Raw genomic sequence first — 27,042 nt, 5'->3', positions numbered from 1 at the left:
TCTATTTCTTCCTGGTTCAGTCTTGGAAATTTATACCTTTCTAAGAATTTGTCCATTTCTTCCAGGTTGTCCATTTTATTGACATAGAGTTGCTTGTAGTAGTCTCTTATGATGCTTTGTATTTCTGCAGTGTCCATTGTAACGTCTTCTTTTTCATGTGTAATTTTATTGATTTGAGTCCTTTCCCTCTTTTTCTTGAGGAGTCTGGCTAAAGGTTTATCAATTTTGTTTATCTTCTCAAAGAACCAGCTTTTAGTTTTATTGATCTTTGCTATTGTTTTCTTTGTTTCTATTTCATTTATTTCTGCTCTGATCTTGATGATTTCTTTCCTTCTACTAACTTTGGGTTTTGTTTGCTCTTCTTTCTCTAGTTCCTTTAGGTGTAAGGTTAGATTGTTTATTTGAGATTGTTTCTTGAGGTAGGATTGTATTGCTATAAACTTCCCTTTTAGAACTGCTTTTGCTGCATCCCATAAGTTTTGGATCGTCATGTTTTCATTGTCATTTGTCTCTAGGTTTTTTTTGATTTCCTCTTTGATTTCTTAAGTGATCTCTTGGTTATTTAGTAATGTGTTGTTTATCCTCCATGTGTTTGTGTTTTTTACATTTTTTTCCCCATAATTGATTTCTAATCTCATAGCTTCATGGTTCAGAAAAGATGCTTGATATAATTTCAGTTTTCTTAAATTTACTGAGGCTTGATTTGTGACCCAAGATGTGGTCTATCCTGGAGAATGTTCTGTGTGCACTTTAATTCTTCTAGGTGTTTGTTCTTTAATTCTTCTAGGTCTTTGTTAAACATTTCTTGCATCTTCTCGATCTTTGTTTGCCTCCATTCTTTTTCCAAGGTCCTGGATCATCTTCACTATCATTATTCTGAGTTCTTTTTCTGGAAGTTTGCCTATCTCCACTTCATTTAATTGTTTTTCTGAGGTTTTATCTTGTTCCTTCATCTGTTACATAGCCCTCTGCCTTTTCATTTTGTCTGTCTTTCTGTGAATGTGGTTTTTGTTCCACAGGCTGCAAGACTGTAGTTCTTGCTTCTGCTTAAGTGTTTTGATTGGATAAAATTGATGAACGCTGCACTCTCTGCCTAGCAGAGAAAAGGGTAAACTCTTTCTGGTCATAGATAACATAATTTGGAGCCTGTAAAAAATTTTAAAACAATATTATTCAGTCAAAATTTTCTAGGCATGTCAAGAGATAGGACCAGATAACCAAAAGCCAACAGAAGCAGGCTCACAGATGCCACAGATACTGGTGTTACCATACAAGGACTTTAAAACACTTGATTAATATCTTTATGTAAATGGAGGAAAAGATGGAGAAAACAGATGAAAATGTGGAGAATTTCACCAGAGAACTGAAATCTTTAAAATAGAAAAAAATAGATAGTCTTAAATTGAAAAAATATGGTCTTAAAATATGCAGTCCAGGCCTTCCCTGGTGGCGCAGTGGTTGAGAATCTGCCTGCCAATGCAGGGGACACGGGTTTGAGCCCTGGTCTAGGAAGATCCCACATGCCACAGAGCAACTAGGCCCGTGAGCCACAACTACTGAGCCTGTGCGTCTGGAGCCTGTGCCCCACAACAAGAGAGGCCGCGACAGTGAAAGACCCAGGCACCGCGATGAAGAGTGGCCCCTGCTTGCCGCAACTAGAGAAAGCCCTCACACAGAAACGAAGACCCGACACTGCCATAAATAAATAAATAAATAAATGCACTCCATGCACAATGAGATACCACTTCATACTCACTAGAATAGCTTAAACAAACAAACAAACAAGACCCAACTTAACAGTACCAAATAGTGGCAAGGGTGTAGATTAACTGTAACTCATGTATTTAAAGTGAAAGAGGAGAAGAGCACAGCTACTTTAGAAAACTGTTTAGTATTTTTACATAGTTAAACATACACCTACGCTATGACCCAGCCGCTCTACTGCTAGATATTTCCTTAAGAAAAATGAAAACATTCATAAAAACACCAAACAGAGACAATATATTTTCAAGCGTCCATGGCATTTACCAAAATTGATCACATCCTGGGTTATCTTCTAGAGTATGTTCTCTATAGCAATATTAGGCTATAAATTAGTAAGAAGTACATTTTCAAAGATAAAATTGTAGTGGAAATTAGGAAGTACTTTGAAGGGAATAAGAATGAAAATAAAACATATCAAAACTTCTCAGATGCAGCTAAAGCAGTGCTTAGAGGATACATTGCAGCCTCAACTGCAATTATCAGAAAAAGTGAAAAGGATGAAAAATCAACATTATAGTTTGCTCTCTCCTAAGAAGCTAGGAAAAAATAGCAAATCAAACCGGAAGAAAGAAGTCAGAAAGAATAGAAATCAATGAAATAGAAAACAAATGTACAATGGAGAAAATCAGCAAAGCCAAAAATTGGTTCTTTGAAAATTTAGTTTTGCTGGGGACATACCTCTTTTACTAATCAGTGAAACAAAATGAGAGAAGGCATCATTTACCAGTATTAGGAATGAAAACGGAGCCATTACTACAGAGCGTAGAAACATTAAATGTTAATAAGAGGACATTATGAACAACTTTACACTAAAAAATTTGATCACTTTGATGAAATAGACAAACTCCTGTAAAAATAAAAAAACTGAAAATGGATGCAAGAAGGAATAGAAATATGAGTAAACCCATATCACGTAAAGGAATTAAATCACTTACTGAAAAAAAAAATCTTACCTAAAAGAAAAATTCAAGTTCAGGTCCAGGCTCAGATGTCTTCATTAGGGGATCCCAAATATTTAAGGGAAAAAAATAACACCAGGTTTTACATAAACTATTCTAGAGAATGGAAAACAGAGAATACCTCCCAAATAATTGTAGAGGCCAGTGTAATCTTAGTACCAGCCTGACAAGGACGTTACAAGAAATCAACACTTACAGACTAATTTCTCCCATGAACATAAATGTAAAAATTCCAAGTTGGGGCTTCCCTGGTGGCGCAGTGGTTGAGAGTCCGCCTGCCGATGCAGGGGACGCGGGTTCGTGCCCCGGTCTGGGAGGATACCACGTGCCGCGGAGCGGCTGGGCCCGTGAGCCATGGCTGCTGAGACTGCGCGTCCAGAGCCTGTGCTCCGCAACGGGAGAGGTCACAGCGGTGAGAGGCCCGCGTACCGCAAAAAAAAAAAAAAAAAAAAAAAAAATTCCAAGTAAAATAAGAAGACCCAGTGGCCTATGACGGGCACTGCTGCAGGCCCCTGTCCTTGGGGCTTCTGCCTGAACCTGTGTCTCCTTCCCCAGGGCAGCTTCTTAACCACCCCTGAAATGTTCCCAGGCCATGGACTTAATGGAAACAAAGCTTTTTGCAAAAACAATGATGATGAACAAAATGACTAAAGTAAACAATCCAAGATGTTTAAGAATTATCTTTTGGGGGCTTCCCTGGTGGCGCAGTGGTTGAGAGTCTGCCTGCCGATGCAGGGGACACGGGTTCATGCCCCGGTCCGGGAAGATCCCACATGCTGCGGAGCGGCTGGGCCCGTGAGCCATGGCCACTGAGCCTGCGCATCTGGAGCCTGTGCTCTGCAACAGGAGAGGCCACAACAGTGAGAGGCCCACGTACCGCAAAAAAAAAAAAAAAAAAAAAAAAGAATTGTCTTTTGGGCTTCCCTGGTGGTGCAGTGGTTGAGAATCCACCTGCCAATGCAGGGGACATGGGTCCAAGCCCTGGTCCAGGAAGATCCCACATGCCACGGAGCAACTAAGCCCGTGCGCCACAACTACTAAGCCTGTGCTCTAGAGCCCGCAAGCCACAACTACTGAGCCCGTGTCCCACAACTACTGAAGCCCATGCGCCTAGAGCCCGAGCTCCGCAACAAGAGAAGCCACCGCAATGAGAAGCCCGTGCACCACAACAAAGAGTAGCCCCCGCTCGCCACAACTAGGGAAAAGCCTGCACGCAGCAATGAGGACCCAACACAGCCAAAAATAAACACATAAATTAAAAAAAAAAGAATTGTCTTTCACTGATGGAAGTAAATCATTTTTTTCTATTCTTTCTACATTTCAATTTTTTATCATTAGCATATTTGATTTAGGGAGCCTAAGCAATACCTATATTGTAAGGGACCCCTTGCTGAATATCTTGTTTATTTTGCTATAGAGAGTACAAAGACTTCTGAAATTTTTATGTGGCAGTCCACTGGTGAGGATAGTTTTCCTGTGAGGTGTTTAATAGTTCCTTTGGTATGTTTTTATTCTCACATTTTTTTCCCCTTTGAGATATGTTATAATACTCTTGTCCTAAAAGCAACTTGACAAAAACTGCTGCAGTAAAAAAGTGTGTGTGTATGTGTATTTTGGATTGGGGTTAGAAGAGAGAGGCTTGGAAGAATCCTCATGAGGTTGTCTAGGGTATCCTTTAGGCAGAATTCCATTTAAGTATTTCAAGGATCTTTTCTATTCTTAATATTCTTTAGGATTGTAGTTATATTGATATAATCTCCCAAATAACAATTCCAGAACATAAGGTCATTGGCTCTCAGACGTTCATTCTTATATCTAGGCCAGATTTGTCTTACTATAACCTAGTTATTTTGCCATAATTATGATCTGATCTACATCAAAAAAAATCTCAGTTCTGTGGTGCCCATATATAAGCATTTTTACAGACTCATCAGGCAAAAGACAGAATGGAAATTTCAGTTCATTTAACTGAAGCCAAGACATCCCTGCTGTGGGTATTTTATGTCTAACTTAAATCGTCTTATGACATCCCTACCACATGGCATAGTCGGTGGGGAATTCTTCTTTAGCTACACTGCTGACCTTCTTTGAAAGCTTTTCTGCTTAAGGCTTTTGTTTTATTGCCATTTTCTCGCCAGATAATATTTTTCTTGTTGGATTTATACTCTTGACCCCAGAAAAAATATGAAGGTCTCTGTCTTACAGATGGTATCAGAACATTAAATCTGTTTTCATTGACAGTTTGCAAGTAATTAAAATTTATTTTTTGCTTTTGCCTTGTTGAAGAAACTAAATCATGTATGCCTTCTTTGCATGGGGGTTATATGTTTTAACTTAAAGACAAAAGCCATTTTAGCAACATTCTAAAGTAAACATATACTTGCTTTCTGAACCGGGATTGATAATAACCACTTTACCTCACCCAGTTGTTATAAGAATCAAATGATATGTTTTCATTCATTCACTTAGCAGCTACTTATTGAGCATCTATTAATTGGTAGACATGACGCTAGATGTAAGAGGTACAAAAAATGGAAGACATGATCCCACCCTTCAAGGATCTTACTAGATAGATTTCACTGACTAATGGGGAGGCAGATAAATGAATAGGTAATCATAATACCATATATTAAGTATTACAAGACAGTATAGCAAGTGATTAAGAACATGGGGATACATGTGTTGAAGTCCCAGTTCTGCTGCCTACCAGCTCTGTGACTTTGGGAAAGTTACCTTCTATAAGCCCCAGTTTCTTCTCTATAAAACAGGGATAATAATGATATATACCTTAGAAAGTTGCTGTGAGGATTAAATGAGGTAACATAGTAAATGAGCTTAGTATAGAATCTGGCATGTAGTATATGCTCAATAGATGTTAGTTGCCAAATATTTAAGGGAAAAAATAATACCAAGTTTTATATAAAATATTCCAGAGAATGGAAAACAGGGAATACTTCCCAGATAATTATAGAAGACAGTATAACCTTAATACCAACCTGTCATGGGTATTACAAGAAAGCAATGTTACAAACTAATTTCTTTCATCACCATAAATGTAAAAAATCAAGTAAAATATCAGTAAAATAAAATCGTTCTTCTTATGTCATTAGAAGGAAAAAATTACAAGAATGTCTGAGAGCACGGAGACTGTGTTTCGAAATCAAGTGTGAAAAAGGCCCCACGTGGGGCAGAGCTGTTCAATCACCCAAAAAAGAGAGAAGTCAGTCCCCCAGGAAGCCTGGCTGGGATATAAATTGCCCAGGGCCAGGACATGCGCCAAGGCTGCTGCTGCTGGTGCTCGGTCCATTTTCTCCAGGACAAGGAAGGCTTCCTGGGCTGAGTTGTGAAGGGTTAGAAGAAGTAGTATGAGACAAAATTGGAATTGGATTGGGGAAAAGAGTAGATGGGAATTCTAGGCAAAAAGAATAGCATTGTAAAAGCAGTAACTCATGAAAGAATAGGACACTTCTGAGTTGGATGTGATTGGAGCTAAAGGAATGGCAAGAAGTAAACCTTCAAAATGAGGAAAGATCATAAAGAACTTCGTATGTCATGAGAAGGAATTTGGATTTTATCCTGAAAACAGGAGCCATTTAGAGGCATTGTGAGGAATAGATAAAATGGCTAAGACTAGATGTTAGGGTATTATTGAAGTAATATACTTATAGAGAAGATGAGAAGTGAAATTAATTTTTAAAGGTTATTAAATATTAAGCCCTTACTGCATGTTAAATGCTTTACATAGATTATTGTATCATTTAATTGATATACAGTCCTGCAGGGTAGTGGTGGCCACCATTCATTGAGTGTTTACAATATGCCAGACATACTGTTGGATGTTTTAGAGGCATTAGCTCATTTGCCTACTTAAATAACTGTATGAGGTAAATTTTATTATTCTTTTTATTTTACAGATGAGAAAATGAGCCCCAGAGAGGTTAAGTAATTTGCCTAAGATTAAATCACACTTAGCAATGGCAGAACTGGGATTCAGTCCCAGATTTATTTGACTCCATCACCTAAGCACTTTGAAGGCTGTAACTTCAATAAGTTATAAGCCAGGGCCAGGAAGACAGCGAGGAGGAGGCAGTTTTAAGAGCGAAAGAGATAGAATTAATAAAATATTGTCAGAGGAGAATTCAAGGATAAGTCCCAGGTTTATGGCTTAGGCCACCAGGTAAATGGGGTACTGTGAAACATTTTCCAGGAAGGAGGTGGAGGTGGAGAGGATAAGTTTAGTTTGGGGCATATTGGATTTGAAGTTCTTAAAGGAAATCCAAGTAGAGTGTCCAGTAGGAAATATTATTTTTAGTAATGATTTCAGAAATCACTAAGGAAGAATACTATCAGAATCAAGAAACAGAGAGACAGAGAAAAAAAGTTGAACAGAAAAACAGGATCAGCAGGCAAAGATTTAGACTGTGCTAGATTAGACCTTAATCATGTTGTACCAAAGAGGAAGCTTTCTTTCATCTCCTTGAGAAGTTATTTTTCTAACAGAGCACCTCTTTTTTTTGAATATTATTTTATTGTATTTTTTATACAGCAGGTTCTTACTAGTTATCTATTTTATACTTATTAGTGTATATATGTCAATCCCAATCTCCCAATTCATCCCATCACCACCACCTAACAGAGCACCTCTTCTAACTCCTGAAATAAATCTATTTCTTATTCTTGGATGCAGAATTCCTTTTATTTGATAGTGTTAGTGTTGGCAAATTTCTGTGATTGCTCAAGAAGTATGAACCCATAGAGCCAAAAAGATAGCCCTCGATTTTAGTTCCAGGTCTCTATCTTGGTTTAACTTTGTAAAGGATTAGTGGTGTGGCTTTATATGGAAGATAGCTAACAAGAGTTTTTGAGTCATTGTAATTATAAGAATATATTTTTAATGCAGTTTGCCTGTGATAATCACTTTCTTTTCAGGATTCTCTTCAAAATGTAAATATTGACATCTACTTGTTGCTTAGTTCGGCATACACCCAGTGTAGCAAGTTTACAAATCAATTTGCAGTGTTTTGTATTCTTACTCTCTTTTACTGAAAGTCTGACACTGGTTTTAGAATACCTTTTATCATAACCAGAGAACCAGTATAATTGTATTCACGTCAGTGCCCTGGGAAAAACCGATATGTTGACATGTTGATTTCCAACCTAGTTTAGTTTCTATTGTGTGTCAGCTAAAAGGTATATTTATGCAAGAAGCTTTAAAGACATCCGAGAAGAATAAACTTGTTTATAGAATAATTGTTTATATCAACTTTTTTAGTTGGTTTTTGCCATTTTTTATTTTTATGATCCTTTCTGAAACTACTGTAAGGCAGTAGTTCTTAACCTGAGAATCTGACCAAAGCTGCGGATTCTTTTCCCAGATAAATACCTTTGAGACACTCAAGTGGAATGTCAAACTGGCAGGTAGTTAAGTAGGTTTGAATCTCAGAAGAATGGTCTATGCTGGAACTGTAGCTTAATGAGTTACAGGTGGTAGTAGGTGGTAACTGAAGCAGATGGTATGCGTAAAGTCACCTGGGAAGAAGGCATAGTGTAAGATATGGAGAATGCCTAGATGTAGTGTATTTCTGCTTATGTACTATGACTTTTTGGAGAGCCCCAAACTATTTTAATATCTAAGATATTTTGCTCCCTTGAATCAATTTTTGCTGCCCTTGGGTACAATGTTGCCCCTGTTGAGCATGTAAATGCTAGATGGAGTAACCTGTAGGCCACCACTGACCTTAGAGAGACTTGTTTCGGTGGAGTGATTGATGGGTCTTAATAAGCCATAATGGAGTGGGAGAGGAGATCAGGAAGTAGAGAGAGAAAGCTAGACAACTCTTAAGATGTTTGACTGTGAGGAGAGGAGTAGCTATGGGGGAGAAGGGGGAAAGGGCTGATTCCATCATTTCTAGTAATTGTCCTGTTACCAACATTTGAGAAACAATGCTGATGTGTTCCTTAGCTCTTAGTTTACTGGTATAGAGAATAAATGGTATAGAGAATTATACCAGTAACTAAGCTGTTCTGTTGTCATTCACTTGGCTCCATTTGTTTCACTATTGAAAACCTCACTTTAATTTCTTATCTACAGAAAAATCTTTTCACATTCGCCTTTTTCACAAGCTGAAGAGTTATTGAACTAATCAAATATGAATGTCCTAAAAACATTTACTTTTTTTACTGGCTCTCTTTGGAATAAGATCTTTATATAAGAAGATCTTTAGCCAAGGGCACCTATGATCTTAGGCTTATCTTTAAACTTTTGTACTCTTTTAATCTCTTCCTTTTATTCTCTTATTTCATGCATTATATATATATATATATATATTTACATCTTTATTGGAGTATAATTGCTTTACAATGGTGTGTTAGTTTCTGCTTTATAATGAAGTGAATCAGTTATACATATACATATGTCCCCATATCTCTTCCCTCTTGCGTCTCCCTCCCTCCCACCCTCCCTATCCCACCCCTCTAGGTGGAGAGCACAGCGACATGTATTTTAAAATCAATTTTGGGGAATTCCTTGGTGGTCCAGTGGTTAGGACTCCAGGCTTCCACTGCAGGGGGCATGGGTTCGATCCCTGTTCGGGGAACTAAGATCTCTCATACTTTGTGGCACAGCCAAAAAAAAAAGTCAGTTGGGAAGAGGTATGTGTCTTGTGGCTCTTCTCCACATTACCTTTCTCACATTCCTAGTACACAACCTTATATGCCTTTAAATCTTGATCCTTGCTAGTTATAAAAACATTATCTCTCTGCCCAAGTGGCAATAGTGAGATTTCTTACCTCTACCCTATTACAACTTTATATTGCATTTGAGTTTGAATCATACCATAAAAGCTATATTTATGTTCTATACTCTTTGAGGAATACTCAACTTAGACTTACAGTTGTAGCTCAAGAAAGAACAGCAAGTGTGGCAGAACAGTTATAAGAAAATCCTTGTTCAAAGTGGCCTTGTCACTCTGCTAGAGGTGGCCAGAGATTAGCTGTCATAATCTGGATGGACTTAGTTGCACATACAATACAAGTTTCTTGTGCTTTTCCAGTGCCTGATCTTTCAGCCTTTATAGGACAGCTTCCTGGGTTTTAGTATATACCTGTGTCAATCTAAGTAAAAGGAAGCCCATAATTCCCCTGGAGCAAATAGCCTTCTACAAATGGATAGAAGCCCAGAATTTTCAGCAGTTCATGCTTTATTGAAGAGGTGTGAGTATGAATTGACCTCACACTACTGTTCAGAAAACTATAGCTCATTTGTTTCAAAGTAATTTTTAGCAACTGACATTATCAGAGTATATTTATAAGTTCTAGTCTTGAATTAATTATATTTCTTAACAAAAGCTCTTAAATTAGGTTTTCTGACAATTTTCTCACTGAGCAACTCATTTCCTCTCTGCAAGTAGGTGTTTTTTTAAATAAACATAATTGATATTCAATAAACTACACATATTAAAGTGTAAACTTTGATGTTTTCTCTCTCTCACACACACACACACACAACGACTATCATAGTCAAGATAGTGAACATATCTATCATCCTCAAAAGTTTCCTCATGCCTTAGGTAGCACCTCTTTCCTGCCCTCCACCCCCCTTTTTCCCCAGGCAACCACTGGTTTGCTTTGTGTCACTATAGATTAGTTTGCATTTTCTGGAGTCATACAACATGTACTCTTGGGCCCAGCTCCTTTTATTCAGAGTAATTATTTTGTCCTTGTTGTTATGATACCAAGAGTTTATTCCTTTTTGTTACTAGATAGTATTCCATTGTATGGATATACCGCAATTTGTTTATCCATTCATAGTTTGATGGACATTTGAGTTGTTTCCAGTTTTTGGTTATTACAAATAAAGCTGCAGTGAACATTCGTGTGCAAGTCTTTGGAAATATGTTACCTTTTCTCTTGGGTGAATACCTGAGAGTAGACTGGATCATCATGGTAGGTATATATTTCATTTTTTAAAGAAACTGTCAAAGGCTTTCCAAAGTAGTTGTACCACTTTATATTACCACCAGCAAGAGTAATATAACTTGTAAGAGTTCAAGTTCCCTTACATCATCACCAACACTTGGTATGGTCAATCTTTTTCATTTTAGCCATTTGAATAGGTATGTAGTGGCATCTCATTGTGGTTTTAGTTTACATTTCCTGAATGACTAAATATGTTGTACTTTTGGCATCATATTTAAGATATCATTGCCTAACCCAAGGTCACAAAAGTTTTCTTTTTTGTTTTCTTCTAGAAAGATTATCATTGTAGATTTTACGTTTAGGTCTGCAATCCAGTTTGAGTTAATTTTCACATATAGTTTGAAGTTTATTTTTTTGTATGTGGATATCCATTTGCTGAAAAGTTATTCTTTCTCCACTGCATTGCTTTCGTGCATTTGTCAAAAATTAGTTGTCCAGCAAACAATAAAAGAGAAGATTGATGTTGGACTTCATCAAAATTAAAAACCGTCAAGAAAGTGAAAAAACAACTACAGAATGGGAGAAATTATTTGCAAATTATATATCTGATGAGAGACTTGTAGTCAGAATATATAAAAGAACTCTTACAACTCAATAATAAAAAGATAACCCAATTAAAAGGTAGACAAAAGATTTAACTAGACATTTCTCCTAGGAAAATATATAAATGGCTAATAAGCACTTGAAAAGATATGCAACATCATTAGTTACTGGGAAGTGCAAATCAAAACCACAATGAGATACCACTTCACACACATAAGAATTGCTCCAATAAAAAAGACAAATTATAACAAGCGCTGATGAGGATGTCTAAAAATTAGAAGTCCCATACACTGTTGGTGGGGAATGTAAAACGGTACAATCACTTTGGAAAACAGTTTAGCAATTTCTCAAAAAGTTAAACATAGAGTTACCATATGACTCAGCAATTCCATTCTTGGGTGTATACCCAAGAGAACTAAAAATGTACGTCCACACACAAACTTACACAAATGTTCATAGCAGCATTATTCAAAATAGCCAGGAAGTGGAAGCATCCCGAATGTCCATAAACTGATGAATAGATAAATGAAATGTATAGATATAGATAATATCTATACAGTAGAGTATCAGCAACAAAAAGGAATGAAGTACCAGTACATGCTACAACATGGACTTATGCTAAGTGAAAGAAGCCAGTCATGAAAGGCTGCATATTGTATGATCCCATTTATATGAAATGTCAAGAACAGGCAAATCTATAGAGACAGAAAAATTAGTGTTTGCCTAGGGCTATGTGGGAGTGGGTGGAAGGTGACTGTTAATGAGTACAAGGTTTCTTTTGGGGATGATGAAAATGTTCTCAAATTACATTATGGTCATGTGAACTTTATGGTATGCAAATAATATCTCAGTAAAGATGTTAAAAAAAATGAGCTATACTTATATGTGTGGGTTTATTTCTGGACTTTCTCTTCTGTTTTACTGATCTATTTGTCTATCTTTATGCCAATACCATGCTGTTCTGATTGGTATAGTTTTATAATAATGCTTGAAATCAGGCAGTGTTAGCCCTCCAGTTTATTTTTCCCCAGAGTCGCCATGGCTATTTTAGGCCATTTGCATTTCCATATGAATTTTAAAATGTTTGTCAATTTCTACCAAAGAACCTTCTTGGATTTTGAGTGGGATTGTGTTGAATCTATAGATAATTTGGGGAGAATTGACATCTTAATGATATTGAGTCTTCCAACCCAGGAACATTTATTTAGCTCTCCTTTAATTTTTCTCAGTTATAGTTTTCAGTGTATAGGTCTTTCACATTTTTTGTCAGGTCTATCCTGAAGTATTTCATATTTTTGCAGCTATTGTAAATGGTATTTTAAAGAATTTTCAATTGCTGATTTTGTTGTTGTCATTGCTAGTATATGGAAATATACAGTTGATTTTTGGATATGGATCTTTGTACTCACTTATTAATTCATTGGATTTTTTTACATGGCAATCATGTCATCTTTAAACAAAAACGGTTTTGCTTCTTCCTTTAAACCTGGATGTCTTTTATTTCTCTGTCTTGCCTGATTTCACGGCTAGAACCCCCAGAATGTTGAATAGAAGTGATGAGAGTGGACAATCCTGATTTTAGAGAGAAAGCATTTAGTCTTTCACCATCAAGTATGATGTTAGCTATAGTTTTTTCTTAGGTTCCCTTGTCTTCCTAGTTGGTTGAGAATCTTTATCTGGAATGAACGTTGGATTTTGTCAATTTTTTTTCCTCTCTAGTGATATGATCATAGGTTTTCTTTTCTAGTTTGCTAATATGGTGAATAACATTGTTTGATTTTCAAATGTTAAATCAGTCCTGCATTCCCGGGGTTACACCCCACTTGGTAATAATGTATTATCCTTTTAATGTATTGTTTGAGGGACTTCCCTGATGGTGCAGTGGTTAAAAATCCGCCTGCCAAGGCAGGGGACATGGGTTCCATCCCTGGTCTGGGAAGATCCCACATGCCGCGGAACAACTAAGCCCGTGCGCCACAACTACTGAGCCTGTGCTCTAGAGCCCACAAACCACAACTACTGAGCCCACGCACCACAACTACTGAAGCCCGCCTAGAGCCTGTGCTCCTAGATCCCTTGTTGCTTCGCAACAAGAGAAGCCGCCACAGTGAGAAGCCCGAGCACCACAACGAAGAGTAGCCTCCACTTGTGGCGATTAGAGAAAGCCCGCGCACAGCAACAAAGACCCAATGCAGCCAAAAATAAATAAATAAATAAATAAATTTATAATGTATTGTTTGGTAAGACTTGCTAAAAATTTTGTTTAGAATTTACATCTATGTTCTAGGAGATATTGGCTTTTACTTTTCTTGTAATATCTTTGACAGGTTTTGTTTTCAGGGAAATGCTAGCCTCATAGAATGAGCTGGGAAGTATTTGGGAGGAAAAGTTTATATAGAATTGGCATTATTTCTTCCCTAACTGTTTGGTAGAATTTGCCAGTGACTCTCCCTGTTTCTGGACTTTTCACTGTGGAAATGTTCTTAACAACAGTTTCAACATTGATAGTAGAAATAGGGCTATTCAGGTTATTTATTTTTTTCTTGATGAGGCTTTAGTAGTTTGTCTGTTTCAACAAATTTGTCATTTCATCTAGGTTGTCTAATTTATTGGCATAAAATTATTCTTAGTATTCTATTATCCTTTTAATATCTGTAGAATCTGTAGTAGTTTCATTTCTCTTATTTTTTACCTTAAAAATTGTATCTTCTCTCTCTTTTTTTCATGATTAGATAAGCTCAAGATTTATCAGTTTTATTGATCTTCTCAAAGTCCTAGCGTTTGGTTTCATTAATTTTTTATTCTGTTTTCTAATTCATTGATTTCTGCTTCAATGTTTATTATTTTTTTTCTGCTTACTTTAGGTTTAATTTCCTCCTCTTTTTTAAGTTTCTTAAGGTAGAAGATTAGGACATTTACTTGATACCTTCCTTCTTTTCTCATATAGGCATTTAGTGCTATAAATATCATACTAAATACTCTTTAGCCACATTCAATAAATTCATTTTCATTTGGTTCAAAATACCTTCTAATTTCCCCTTTTTTCTTCTTTGGTCATAGGTTATTTAGCAGTGTGTTATTTAATTTCCAAGTATTTGGAGATCTTTCAAGGATCTTTCTGTTATTGATTTCTAATTTAATTCTATTGTACTATGTATGTCTTGAAATCTTTTGAATTTACTGACACTTGTTTTATGGCCCAGAATATGATTTATCTTTGTAAATGTTCTAAGTTCAATAACCTTACAATAGAAGAATGTGTATTCTCTTGTTCTATAAATGTGTATTCTGCTATTCTATAAATGTTGTGGAGTGTTCTATAAGTGTCCATTACGTCAAGTTGGTTGATGATGTTGATCAAGTCCATATCTTTTCCATTTTTATGCCTAGTTATTCTATCAATAATTGAGAGAGGGTATTAAAAATCTCTGCCTGTAACTATGGATTTATTGTATCTCCTTGAAGTTCCATCAGTCTTTGTTTCATGCATTTTGAAGTTCTCTTATTAGATACATAACTGTTTGGGATTGTTATGTCTTCTCAATTAATTGACTCCATAATTATGAAGTGATTTTTATTTCTGATATTTTGTTTTCTCTGAAATCTACACTGTCTGATACTACCTACTCCAACCTTCTTTTAATTAGAGCTAGCATATCTTTTGTATTTCTTGTATTTTTAATCTATTTGTTTCTTTATATTTAAAGTGCGTTTCTTGTCAGCAGCATGTAGTTGGGTTGTGACTTTTTGTCAAATCTGACAATCTCTTCCTTTTAATCAGGGTATTTAGATCATGTACTTTTAATGTGATTTTTGGTAGGGTTTGATATAAGTATATTATCTTGCTATTTGTCCCATCTGTTCTTTGTCCTCTTTTTCTCTTTTTATGCCTTCTTTTGAATTACTTTTATATTTTTATATCTATTACATCTCCTTTGATGGCATGTTAGCATGACATTTTTGTTATTTTATTGGTTGTTCTAGGATTTATATCATACATCTCTAACTTTTCACAGTCTACCTTCAAATGATATTATACTACTTCACATATAGTATAAAAATCTTAATATAAGAATCTTAAAGTAATATTCTTCCATTTCTCTCATCCCAACCTTTATGCTATTGTCATACATTTTACTTTTATATATAAAATACATTGTTATTTTTGTTAAAGCAGTCTATTATTATTTAAAGAGATTTAACTAATAAGAAAAATCTTATATATATTACCTAAAGTATCACTTTGCTCAGGTCTGAAAGACAACCTTTAACATTTCTTTTAGTTGTGGATACACAGGCATACCTCATTTTATTGCACTATGTTTTATTGCACTTTGCAGATATTGCATTTTTTACAAATTGAAGGTATGTGGCAACCCTGTGTTGAGCAGGTCTACTGGTGCCATTTTTCCAATAACATTTGTTTTTTTTTTGTTTTTTTTTTTTGCGGTACGCGGGCCTCTCACTGTTGTGGCCTCTCCCGTTGCGGAGCACAGGCTCTGGACACGCAGGCTCAGCGGCCATGGCTCACGGGCCCAGCTGCTCCGTGGCATGCGGGATCCTCCTGGACCGGGGCACAAACCCGTGTCCCCTGCATTAGCAGGCAGACTCTCAACCACTGCGCCACCAGGGAAGCCCAACATTTGTTTTTAATTAAGGCATGTACATTGTGTTATTGCACACCTAAAAGACTACAGTGTAGTGTAAACAGAACTTTTATATGCACTGGGAAACCAGAAAATTCATGTGACTTGCTTTATTGCAATATTCCCTTTATTACAGTGGTCTGGAAACAAACCTGCAGTATCTCTGGGTTATGCCTGTACTAGGGATGAATTCTTTCAGTTTTTGTATGTCTAAAAACAACTTTGTTTCATTTTTCCCCCTCCATTTGTTCATTTATATATTTATGTGACATGCCTTTTTTTTTGGTGGTATAAAACACATAATGTAAAATTTAGCATTGTAACCATTTTCAAGTGTACAGTTCAGTAGTGTTAATAAATAAACATATGCACATTGCTGTGAATGTGGTATGAGGTGATACCTCATTGAGATTTTGGTTTGCATTTTCCTAAAGATTAGTGAGATTGAGCATCTTTTCAGGTTTGTTGGTCATTTATAGATCATCTTTGGAGAAATGTCTGTTCAAGTCCTTTACCCATTTTTAATTGGATTAACTGCTTTTTTGTGTTCCTTTTAATTTTTTGGATTTTTCCCCTGTGGTTTTATTTTGGATAATTTCTATCATTGTGCTTTCAGATTTCGTTCTGCAGCATTTAATCTCCTGGTAATCCCATCCAGTGTGTTTTTTAATAAAGAATTAATTTTTATAGAGCAGTTTAGATTCACAGCAAATTTGAGAGGAAAGTAGAGCAATTTCCCACATGTACTCCCTGTCCCCTGACATTCAGAGCCTCCCCCATTATCAACATCCCCCCCTCCCCCGGTGTGGTACTTTTGTTAACAAGTGATAAGCCTACATTGACTCATCATTATCACCCAAAGTTTATAGTTTACATTAGGGATCACTCTTGGTGCTGTACATTTATGGGTTTGGGCAAATGTGTAATGACATGTATCCATCATTATAGTATCACACAGAATAGTTTTACTACTCTAAAAGTCCTTTATGCTCTGCCTTTTCACCCTTCTTTCCTTCCCTCCAACCCCAACTTCTGGCAACCACTCATCTTTCACTTTCTCCGTTGTTTTACTATTTCCAGAATGTCATATGGTTGGAATCATACAGTATGTAGCTTTTTGAGATTGGCTTCTTTCACTTAGTAATATGCATTTATGTGCAATGTCTCTTCATGGCTTGATAGCTCATTTCTCTTTAGTACTGAATAATATTTCATTATCTGGATGTACAACAGTTTATATATCCATTCACTTACTGAAGGACATCTTGGTTTCTTCCAAGATTTGGCAATTATAAATAAAGCTACTTTAGGGCTTCCCTGGTGGCACAGTGGTTAAGAATCTTCCTGCCAATGCAAGGGACACAGGTTCGAGCCCTGGCCAGGGAATATCCCACATGCCTCGGAGCCACTAAGCCTGTGCGCCACAACTACTGAGCCTGAGCTCTAGAGCCCGCAAGCCACAACTACTGAGCCCACGTACCACAACTACTGAAGCCTGCGCACCTAGGGCCCGTGCTCTGCAACAGGAGAAGCCACGACAATGAGAAGCCCGCACACCGCAACGAAGGGTAGCCCCTGCTCACTGCAAGTAGAGACAGCCCGCACACAGCAACAAAGACCCAACACAGGGCTTCCCTGGTGGCGCAGTGGTTGAGAGTCTGCCTGCTGATGCAGGGGACACGGGTTCGTGCCCCGGTCCAGGAAGATCCCACATGCCGCGGAGCGGCTGGGCCCGTGAGCCATGGCCGCTGAGCCTGCGCGTCCGGAGCCTGTGCTCCGCAATGGGAGGGGCCACAACAGTGAGAGGCCCGCATACCACACACACACAAAAAAAGACCCAACACAGCCATAAATAAATAAATAAATAAATATCCATGTGCAGGTTTTGTGTGGGTATAAGTTTTCAACTCCTTTGAGTAAATACCAAGGAGTATGATTGCTGGATTATATGGTATTGGGTTTTGTCAATTGCTTTCTCTGTATCTATTTATAGGATCTTGTGATTTTTCTTATTTAGCTTATTGATGTGATCTATTACATTAATTGATTTTTTTCATGTTGAACCAGGCTTGCTTTCTTGGCATAAATTCCACTTGGTTGTGGAATGTAATATATGTACATCTTTGGATTTGACTTGCTAATATTTTTGAGGATTTCTGCCTCTTGTTCATGAGAGATATTAGTTGTAGTTTTCATGTAATATCTTTGTCAGGTTTTGGTATTAGAATAATGCTGACCTCATAGAATGAGTTAAGAAATATTCTTTCTGTTTCTGCCCACTGAAAGAGATTGAAGAGATTTGGTATAGTTTCTTCCTTAATTGTTGGGTGAACCCATCTGGGCCTAGTGCTTTCTGTTTTGGAAGGTTACCTATTATTAATTCCATTTCTTTAATATATAAGCTTATTCTCCAATGTATTTTTCATCTCAGATATTGTAGTTTTCATCTCAAGAAGTTGATTTCAGCCTTTTTTACGTCTAAACTTTTTGAACATATAGGATATAGTTGTACTATCTGTTTTAATATCCTTCTGTGCTAATTCTAATAACTGTCCATTCTAGGTTGATTTTGATTGATTGATTATTCTCTTCATTATGAGTTGTATTTTCCTGCCTCTTTGCATCTTATCTTTTTTTTTTTTTTTTTTGCGGTACGCGGGCCTCTCACTGTTGTGGCCTCTCCCGTTGCGGAGCACAGGCTCCAGACGCGCAGGCTCAGCGGCCATGGCTCACGGGCCTAGCCACTCCGTGGCATGTGGGATCTTCCCGGACCGGGGCATGAACCTATGTCCCCTGCATCGGCAGGCGGATTCTCAACCACTGCGCCACCAGGGAAGCTCTGCATCTTATCTTTGATAAGATGTCCAACATTGTGAATTTACCTTGTTGGTTACTGGATATCTTTGTATTCTTATAAATTTTCCTGAGCTTTGTTTTGGGATGCAGTTAAGTTACTTTGGGGCTTTGCTTTTACAATGTTGGGTGTGTCTGGAGCAGTGCTCAGTCTAGGACTAATCATTATTTCCCACTACTGAGGTAAAATCTTTCTGAAAACTTTACCCAATGTCCTGTGCATTATGAGTTTTTCAAGTCTTGACTGGTGGGAACAGGCTCTATTCTGTGCTCTGTGTGAGCACAGGACACTGTTCCCTGTTATTCTTTCAGATGGTTCTGTCCCTGGCCCCAAATCCTTTCCTCACATACATGCAAAATGCTCTGCTGTGTATTAGAAGGAGACCCTCTGCAGATCTCTAGGGTTCTCTCTCTGAGCAGCTCTTTCTCCCTGGTTTTCTGTCTTAGGAACTCTAGTTGCTTTTGTGTCCCTGGACTTTGAGCTTCATGTCCTCAACTCAGGGAGTCTACCAGGCCCCACCTCAACTCCCTGTCGTGCTGCCTTGAAACTTTCAAGGCAGTAAGCTTGGGCACTTGTAGGGCTCACTTCATTTGTCTTCCAGCTGTCAAGGATCACTGTCTTTTGTTGCCTAATATCTAGTGTCTTGAAAACCATTGTTTTTTTTGTATTTGGTCTGGTTGATTTCTGGGTTGATTTGTTTATCTATTTGGTTGTTTAAGGTGGGAGGGCAAGCCCAGTCCCTATTACTCCATTTTAGCCAAAAGCAGAAGTCCTGTCTACTTGTAGTTTTAACCTGAGAAAGTTCTTGTATTAGAATTCTTAAAGGAAAACTCTTTTAGCAGTAACCATTGGTCATTTCCATTCAGGAGGCTATGTGTATACATGAACTACGGGATAAACTCAAATCAACCAGCAGGAGTTTTTGAGGCTTTTCTAGGGGTGTTAAACTGATTTCCTGACTCCCCTGTTTCTGGGCATTTCTTGAGTTATTTGGATCTAGAAGCTAATTCTAAATAATGATTTTACGAAATTCCTAACCACGTTATGATTTTATTCTCAGAATTAAGAAAAAGAAAGAGCAGCAACGTTATGCTGAAGAGCAGAGGATATTAAGAACGAACTTTCATGAAGAGCCATATTCAGGGGAGAAGATGAGTGAGATACTAGCCCAGCTACAACTTGAGGAAGTAAAAGGAGCCAGAGAAAAACAACAGAAAGAAAAGGAATACCAAAGGTACTTTGAAAAGTTCTGTGTGAAATTTTGGCTCTAGAGGAAACTTGTTAGGAAGTCAGTGTTCTCATTTTCCTTAAAAAAGAGAGTTGACTGTGTCTTCTCATACTTTTGGGAGTACAGAACTTCATCACATTTCTTGGTTGCCTAATACCTCTCTGGAATAGCACTACATTTTTCCTAGTGCTGCTTCCCAGGACAAAGAGGAAGAGTTGAGGCACAGAGATATGAAATAGTTTAACAGTTAAAGCTGGTAGTAAAATAAGGACTCATACTCATTCTCTTCCTAGTAGTTCACTTTGCCTGGTCATACTATATTTTTATAGATATGTAGAAGCTTTAAGAGCCCAGATCCAGGAGAAAATGCAGCTGTATAATATTACTTTACCTCCACTATGCTGCTGTGGTCCTGATTTTTGGGATGCTCATCCTGATACCTGTGCCAACAATTGTATTTTCTATAAAAACCACAAAGGTAAGTCTCTTAAAGGAATGGTTGGGGCCTGTAAAAAAAAAACAACAGTAAAAGTAGTGATTGTAGTAATTTAGCATTTATTGACTAAGGGCTGACTATATATCAGAGACTATTCTACACCCTTTACAAAACAACTCTGAGGCAATAAAAATAATTATAGTGAGTTATATTTCTCTTTGAGATCTATTATCTTCTTATCTCCATTTATGCTGGGGAAATATTTCTAGCTCACTCCACAGTAGTGAGACTAGGGTTTCAGGTCCTCCTGTAAATGAAGAATATTAGAGCTTGCCTCTTATGGCCATCTAAGTTAGGCCTTATCTAACATAAACTTATTATTTATATTCACACATATATATTATTTATAATGTATAGATATCCACATTAGACTTTCAGTTCTGCTAAGGATCACTGAGGGAAAGGAGGACCAATATAAACTCTACCTTTATCAGGGATCCCAGCTAGAGAAGATGAGTCATTCCTGCTGTGACTAGTATTTCTGTTTCCTGTCCATTCTTCAATATATTGATTTACATACCGTACAGATTATATAGGCTTCATACACACACTGAAAGTACTGCAAGTATTTGTATTCCTGTTGCCCTGTGATATGAGTTTCTTATCAGTCCTGTGAGTTATATTTTAAAACCACAAATCTGATCATGCCATTCCCCTATCATCAAACCTGTAGGACTTACCATTACAGTACAAAATACATGTCATATTTGGCATATTTTCTCTCTGGCTCCAGGCAACACTCCAGCCTTATCGAACTTGCTACTGCCAGGACATGCCACATTTTTTTATACCTTTGCACCCCACACACTCATTTCTTTGCCTACAATGCCTTCTTTCCTTTACTTTTATTAATCCTTCAAGACCATCTTAAATGTTACCACTTCTGGAAATCTTTCCCATCCTCTCCTAGTTTTTCTTTCATTCCAAACTTCATTCTGTGATGACATTTTGTATATGCCTCTGGTCTGGAAATATTACACTGCAATTTAATTTTTGTGTCCATCCTCTCCCTTATCTTTTCTGTAATCACAGAGTACTTGGCATGTGGTAAGTACTCAAGAAATATTTATTCAGTGAATGGGTTAAAGTTAATTCCTATGAGACTGGGCAGAGAAACAGTACTAATAGAAAAAGGTTGGGAGAATTGTTTAGAATCTGACTTCATTCACCACTGTTCAAATCTTTATTTGCAGCATACACCCGGGCACTACATTCAGTCATCAATTCCTGTGATATCCCTGAAGGGAACTCAGCTCTTCGAGTCGCCATTCATAATTTTGCTTCTGCACACAGACGGACTTTGAAAAATCTGTAATAAGAATCTGAAATAAACTGTTAGTATTTCAACCTTCACTTAAAGTCAACCCTGAGAGATTATTTACGAAAAGCTGTTAAAGTTTATAAGATGTGTAATCTGAAAAGAAAGACTGTCCCACATAATAACAGCTATCACTATAATTAGATTGTGACCATTGTCTCACTCTGTGCTTGGCACCAAGATTGAAAGTTGGCTTCCAAACTTGTCTCTTTGCTGTAAACCACATGGAGCATGTTGCTTTAAAAATGATCAGTCAGACTGGTAAGGTTTCTCTCACTTTGCTCTGCTCTGATCAGAAGAGATTATTAGAAATCTTTGAGATTATCTCATTTATTGTCTTTCTATGTCTGTACTTTGAGTCCTGACAAAATTGAAAATGTCTGGATGAAGCAGAAGAGAAGATGATGAAATGAGTTTCTGAGCCTCAGTGGCCATCCGTTTTGCTGTTAACTTTTCTAGTTGTGTATAACAATTAGAGATGAGAACAATCTGAATTTGATGTATGTTTTCTTTTCTCAAAAATTTTTCTCTCCTGTTTTTTAATTTATTCCCTCTTTCCCCATTCGGTGACAATGGACATAGGACTTCTTAATTTTATAATTTTTATTGCAAAAAAGAGAAAGGCAAATAAACTCTCTGTCTTTTGGGCATCTTTTATGTGAAATAATTGTGAGTGACATTTCAAAAAGTGAATCTGAAGTCAAAGTGAATAAAGTTCTGCCTTATTTCCCTATCTTTAAAAAAATCTGGTGAATGCCATACCTACAGAGCAGATGAAATAAAAATTGCTATAGTTAGTATGAATTTGTTATTTCTTCACAGTGTTTCTTGACACAAAATATGAAAAGGTTTAATATTGTGAATTAAAGATAGGTACTGACATTTTCTTTTTCCTGTGTCTTCTAATGGTCAGTGTTAAAAAAGCACTTAGGTTATGTCTCAAAAAACACCTAAATATCTAGCCAGGTCATTGCAAATAAGAGTCAGAATTACCCATGTGACAAGATTGACTGGTTATTTAACCAGATTATTTATTCAGTTCAGTCAAAATCCTTATGTAACTATATCCTTGATTTAGCCTTTCTGAGTTGTATTTTTTAACAGCTTCATTGAGATATAATTCATATACCATTTGATTCACCCACTTGAAATGTACAATTCAGTGGTTTTTAGTATATTCTAGGGTTGTACAACCATCACCACTAACAAATTTTAGAACACTTTTGTCACTCTAAAGAGATGCCCCTGTGATCCATCAATCCAAAATAATTGAAAGCAGGATCTTCAGCAGATATCTGCACACCCATGTTCATAATGGCATTATTCACAATAGCCAAGAGGTGGAAGCAACCTAAGTTTCCAACCGTAGATGAATGAATAAACAAAATGTGGTATATACGTACAGTGGAATACTATTCAGCCCTAAAAAGGAAAGAAATCCTGTCACGTACTATAGCATGGATTAGCCTTAAGGACATGATGGTAAGTGAAGTAAGCCAGAAACAAAAAGACAAATACTGTGTGATTCCACTCATATGAGGAACCTAGAGTAGTCAAATTCATGGAGACAGAAAGTGGAGTGATGGTTACCAGGGTCTGGGAGGAGGGGGAAATGGGAAGTTGATTAATGAGTAGAGTTTCAGTTTTGCAAGATGAAAAACTTCTAGAGGTCTGTTTCACAACAATGTGCATATACTTAACACTACTAAACAGTATACTTAAAAATGGTTACAATGGTAAATTTTAGATTATGTGTGGGGTTTTTTTTTAACCACAATTAAACTTTTTTTTTTTTGCAGTACGCGGGCCTCTCACTGTTGTGGCCTCTCCCGTTGCGGAGCACAGGCTCCGGACTCGCAGGCTCAGCGGCCATGGCTCACGGGCCCAGCCACTCAGCGGCATATGGGATCCTCCTGGACCAGGGCACGAACCTGTGTCCCCTGCATCGGCAGGTGGACTCTCAACCACTGCGCCACCAGGGAAGCCCTAAACTTTTTTTTTAATATAGAAAAGAAAAATCCCATACCCATTAGCAGTTGTTTCCCATTCCCCTGGCAATCACCAGCCCACTTTCTATCTCTACAGATTTGCCTATTTTGGACTTTTCATATGAATGGAATCATATAATATATAGTCTTTTGTGACTGGAGTCTTTAATTTAGTATAATGTTTTTCAGATTTGTGCATGTTGTAGTGTGTATCAGTACTTCATTGCTTTTATTGCTGAATATTATTCTACTCTATGGATGTACTGCATTTTATTTACCCATTTATCAATTGATGAACATTTGGGCTGTTTCTACTCATTAGCTATTATGAATAAGGCTGCTATGAACATTTGTTTACAAGTTTTTCTGTGGACATACGTTTTCATTTCTCTTGGGTATATACCTAGGAGGGGATTTGCTGGGTCATATGGTAGCTCTACGTTGAGCATTTTGAGGAACTGAAAACTGTTTTACAGAGTGGCTGCACCATTTTACATTCCCACCAACTGTGTATAAGGGTTCAGATGTCTTCACATCCTCCAACCCTTGTCCTTATCTGTCTCTTTAATTATGGTCATGCTACTGGGTATGAAGTGGTATCTCGTGGATTTGATTTGCATTTTCCTGATGGCTAATGATGTTGAGCATCTTTTCATGTGCTTATTAGCCCCTTGTATATCCTTTTTGGAGAGCTGTCTTTTCAGATCCTTTGCCATTTTGTAATTGTGTTATTTATCTTTTGATTGTTGAGTTATGAGAGTTGTTAATATATTCTCCATAAGGTCCATTATTAGACTTATGATTTGCAAATATTTCCTGTTGTTCTGGAGATTGTCTTTTCACTTTCTTGATGGTTTCCTTTGCAGAACAAAAGTTTTTAATTTTGAGGAAGTCCAATTCATCTACTTTTTCTCTTGTTGCTTTAGCCATTACCTAATCCAAGGTCACAAAGATTTACTCCTGTGTGTTCTTCTAAGAGTTTTATAGTTTTAGCTCTTACACCAAGGTCTATGATCTATTTTGAGTTAATATTTGTATATAGTGTTAGATAGGGGTCTAACCTCATTCTTTTGCATGAGGATATCTAGTTGTCCCAGTGTCATTTGTTCAAAAAACTATTATTTGCCCCACTGAATTGATGTGACACTGTTGTCAAAAATCAATGGACCATTGGGACTTCCCTCGTGGTCCAGTGGTAAAGAATCCGGCTTCCAATGCAGGGGACGCAGGTTTGATCCCTTGTCGGGGAACTAAGATCCCACATGCCTCAGGGCAGCTAAGCCCACAAACCACAACTACTGAGCTCACACCCTTCAACTAGAGAGCCCGCATGCCACAAACTACAGAGCCCACGTGCTCTGGAGCCCGCACACCACAACTAGAGAGAAGCCCTCACGTCACAACGAAAGATCCCACATGCCGCAACAGAGATCCTGGGTGCCGCAACTAAGACCCGATGCAGCCAAAAAAAAGGGGGGGCTTCCCTGGTGGCACAGTGGTTGAGAGTCCGCCTGCCGATGCAGGGGACACGGGTTCGTGCCCCGGTCCAGGAAGATCCCACATGCCGCGGAGCGGCTGGGCCCGTGAGCCATGGCCGCTGAGCCTGTGCGTCCGGAGCCTGTGCTCCGCAATGGGAGAGGCCACAACAGTGAGAGGCCCGCGTACCGCAAAAGAAAAAAAAAAAATCGTTGGACCATTAATGTTAGGGTTTATTTCTGAACTCTCAGTTCTATTCCATTAATCTATATGTTTATCCTTAAACCAATACATTCTGTCTTGATTATTGTGGCTTTGTAGTAAGTTATGAAATCAAGAGGCATGAGTTCTCCAACTTTGTTCTTCTTTTTCAAGATTGTTTTGCTATACTGAGTCCCTTGCATTTTTTGTACAAATTTTAAGATCACCTTCCAGCAAAAAAGCCAGCTGAGATTTTGATAAGGATTGTGTTGAATCTATAGGTCAATTTGGGAGCTATTGCCATCTGATCCATGAACATGGGATGTCTTTCCACTCATTTAAGTCTTTAATTTCTTTTAACAATGTTTTGTAATTTTCAGAGCATAAAATGTGTACTTTTTGTTAAATTTATTCCAAAGTATTTTATTCTTTTTGATGCTATTTTAAATGGATTATCTCCTTAATTTTATTTTCAGATTGTTCATCACAAGTGTATAGAAATACAATTGAGTTTTGTATATCAGTCTTGTATCCTGTAACCTTCCTGAATTAATTTTTTATGCCTAATAGTTTTTTAGGGCATTCCTTAGGATTTTTCATCTATAAGATTTTCTCATTTGGAAGTAGAGACAGTTTTACTTCTTTTCCAATCTAGATGCCTTTGATTTCTTTTTCTTGCCTAATTGCCTTGGATAGAACATCCAGTACAATGTTGAATAGGAATGATAACATCTGTGTCCTGTTCCTGATCTTAGGGGGAAAGCATTTAGTCTTTCACTATTATGTGGGATGTTAGCTGTGCATTTTTCTTGGATAGGCTTTATTAGTTTAAGGAAGTTCCCTTCTATTACGAGTTTGTTGAGTGTTTTTATCATGAAAATTTGTTGGGTTTTGTCAAATGCTTTTTTTGCATCTATTCAGATTATCATGTATTTTTGTCATTTTTTCTATTAATAAGATTATTAATTGATTTTCAGATGTTAAAGTTTTTCACTCCTAGGATAAGTTGTATTGGTTTTTATTTGTTTCTTTGGTCTCATCTAATGTGTTTTGATTGTTTGTTTGTTTTTTCTGCTTGTTTTGTTCTACTTTTTTAGTTTGGTTATCTGACATAGGTGAATTGACTTGTCTGACATCAAGTTAATGGTAGAATGGTGATGGGATTAGGTCTTACACAGGACCAGGGAAATTTCAAGTCTTCTTCCTCTAGGTTAAGTCTATGAATATAAATCTCACCTGAGAATGAGTATGCTTTTGTATTGTAGTTTGGTTATGTGTAGACAGTATCTAAAGATTTATTTTTGTGGGGTTAGAGAATGCTGGGATAACTAGCAGCTACCAAGGAGGAAGCCTGAGTCTCATGACCCTTAGTGATGATAGTTCGGTGAATCCTGTTTGAATTGGATGAATGTGCTTTGGAAAGGAGCCTGGACTCTAAGAGTTTGCCTGAATTTACACGTTTCTGAAGTCATGGTTGGGAGGACAAATTCTACAGGTTTTCTAAATTAGCAGGGACTAATAAGGAAGAAGAGGCCTGAAGATAAGATTGAGCCTAAATGAGATAGATTTTGATTTCAGGGCGGGGGGCTGAG

General features: G+C 37.3%; 1 protein-coding gene across 7 annotated transcripts in view; it reads left to right on the top strand.

Annotated features, from left to right (window-relative positions):
* CCDC15 (coiled-coil domain containing 15) overlaps positions 1-25,244 on the top strand; it is a 65,081-nt gene extending 39,837 nt beyond the window's left edge. For 5 of the 7 annotated variants that reach the window (XM_081240838.1, XM_081240840.1, XM_081240837.1 and 2 more), the window contains 3 exons: positions 19,804-19,977; positions 20,301-20,449; positions 21,661-22,554. In XM_081240838.1, the coding sequence (XP_081096964.1) occupies positions 19,804-19,977; positions 20,301-20,449; positions 21,661-21,782 (445 nt within the window). In that variant the 3' untranslated portion in view covers positions 21,783-22,554. Of the gene's footprint in view, positions 1-19,803; positions 19,978-20,300; positions 20,450-21,660; positions 22,555-23,584 lie in introns of those variants that run through there. The other 2 variants (XM_081240835.1, XM_081240839.1) reach the window with 2 other exon arrangements.
* The last annotated feature ends 1,798 nt before the right edge of the window (positions 25,245-27,042 follow it).

This window comes from Mesoplodon bidens (assembly GCF_964165515.1).
Source record: "Mesoplodon bidens genome assembly, chromosome: 7".
Taxonomy (NCBI): domain Eukaryota; kingdom Metazoa; phylum Chordata; class Mammalia; order Artiodactyla; family Ziphiidae; genus Mesoplodon; species Mesoplodon bidens.
Note: the sequence above shows the minus strand (reverse complement) of the source record. Positions and strands in the feature narration are given on the sequence as shown.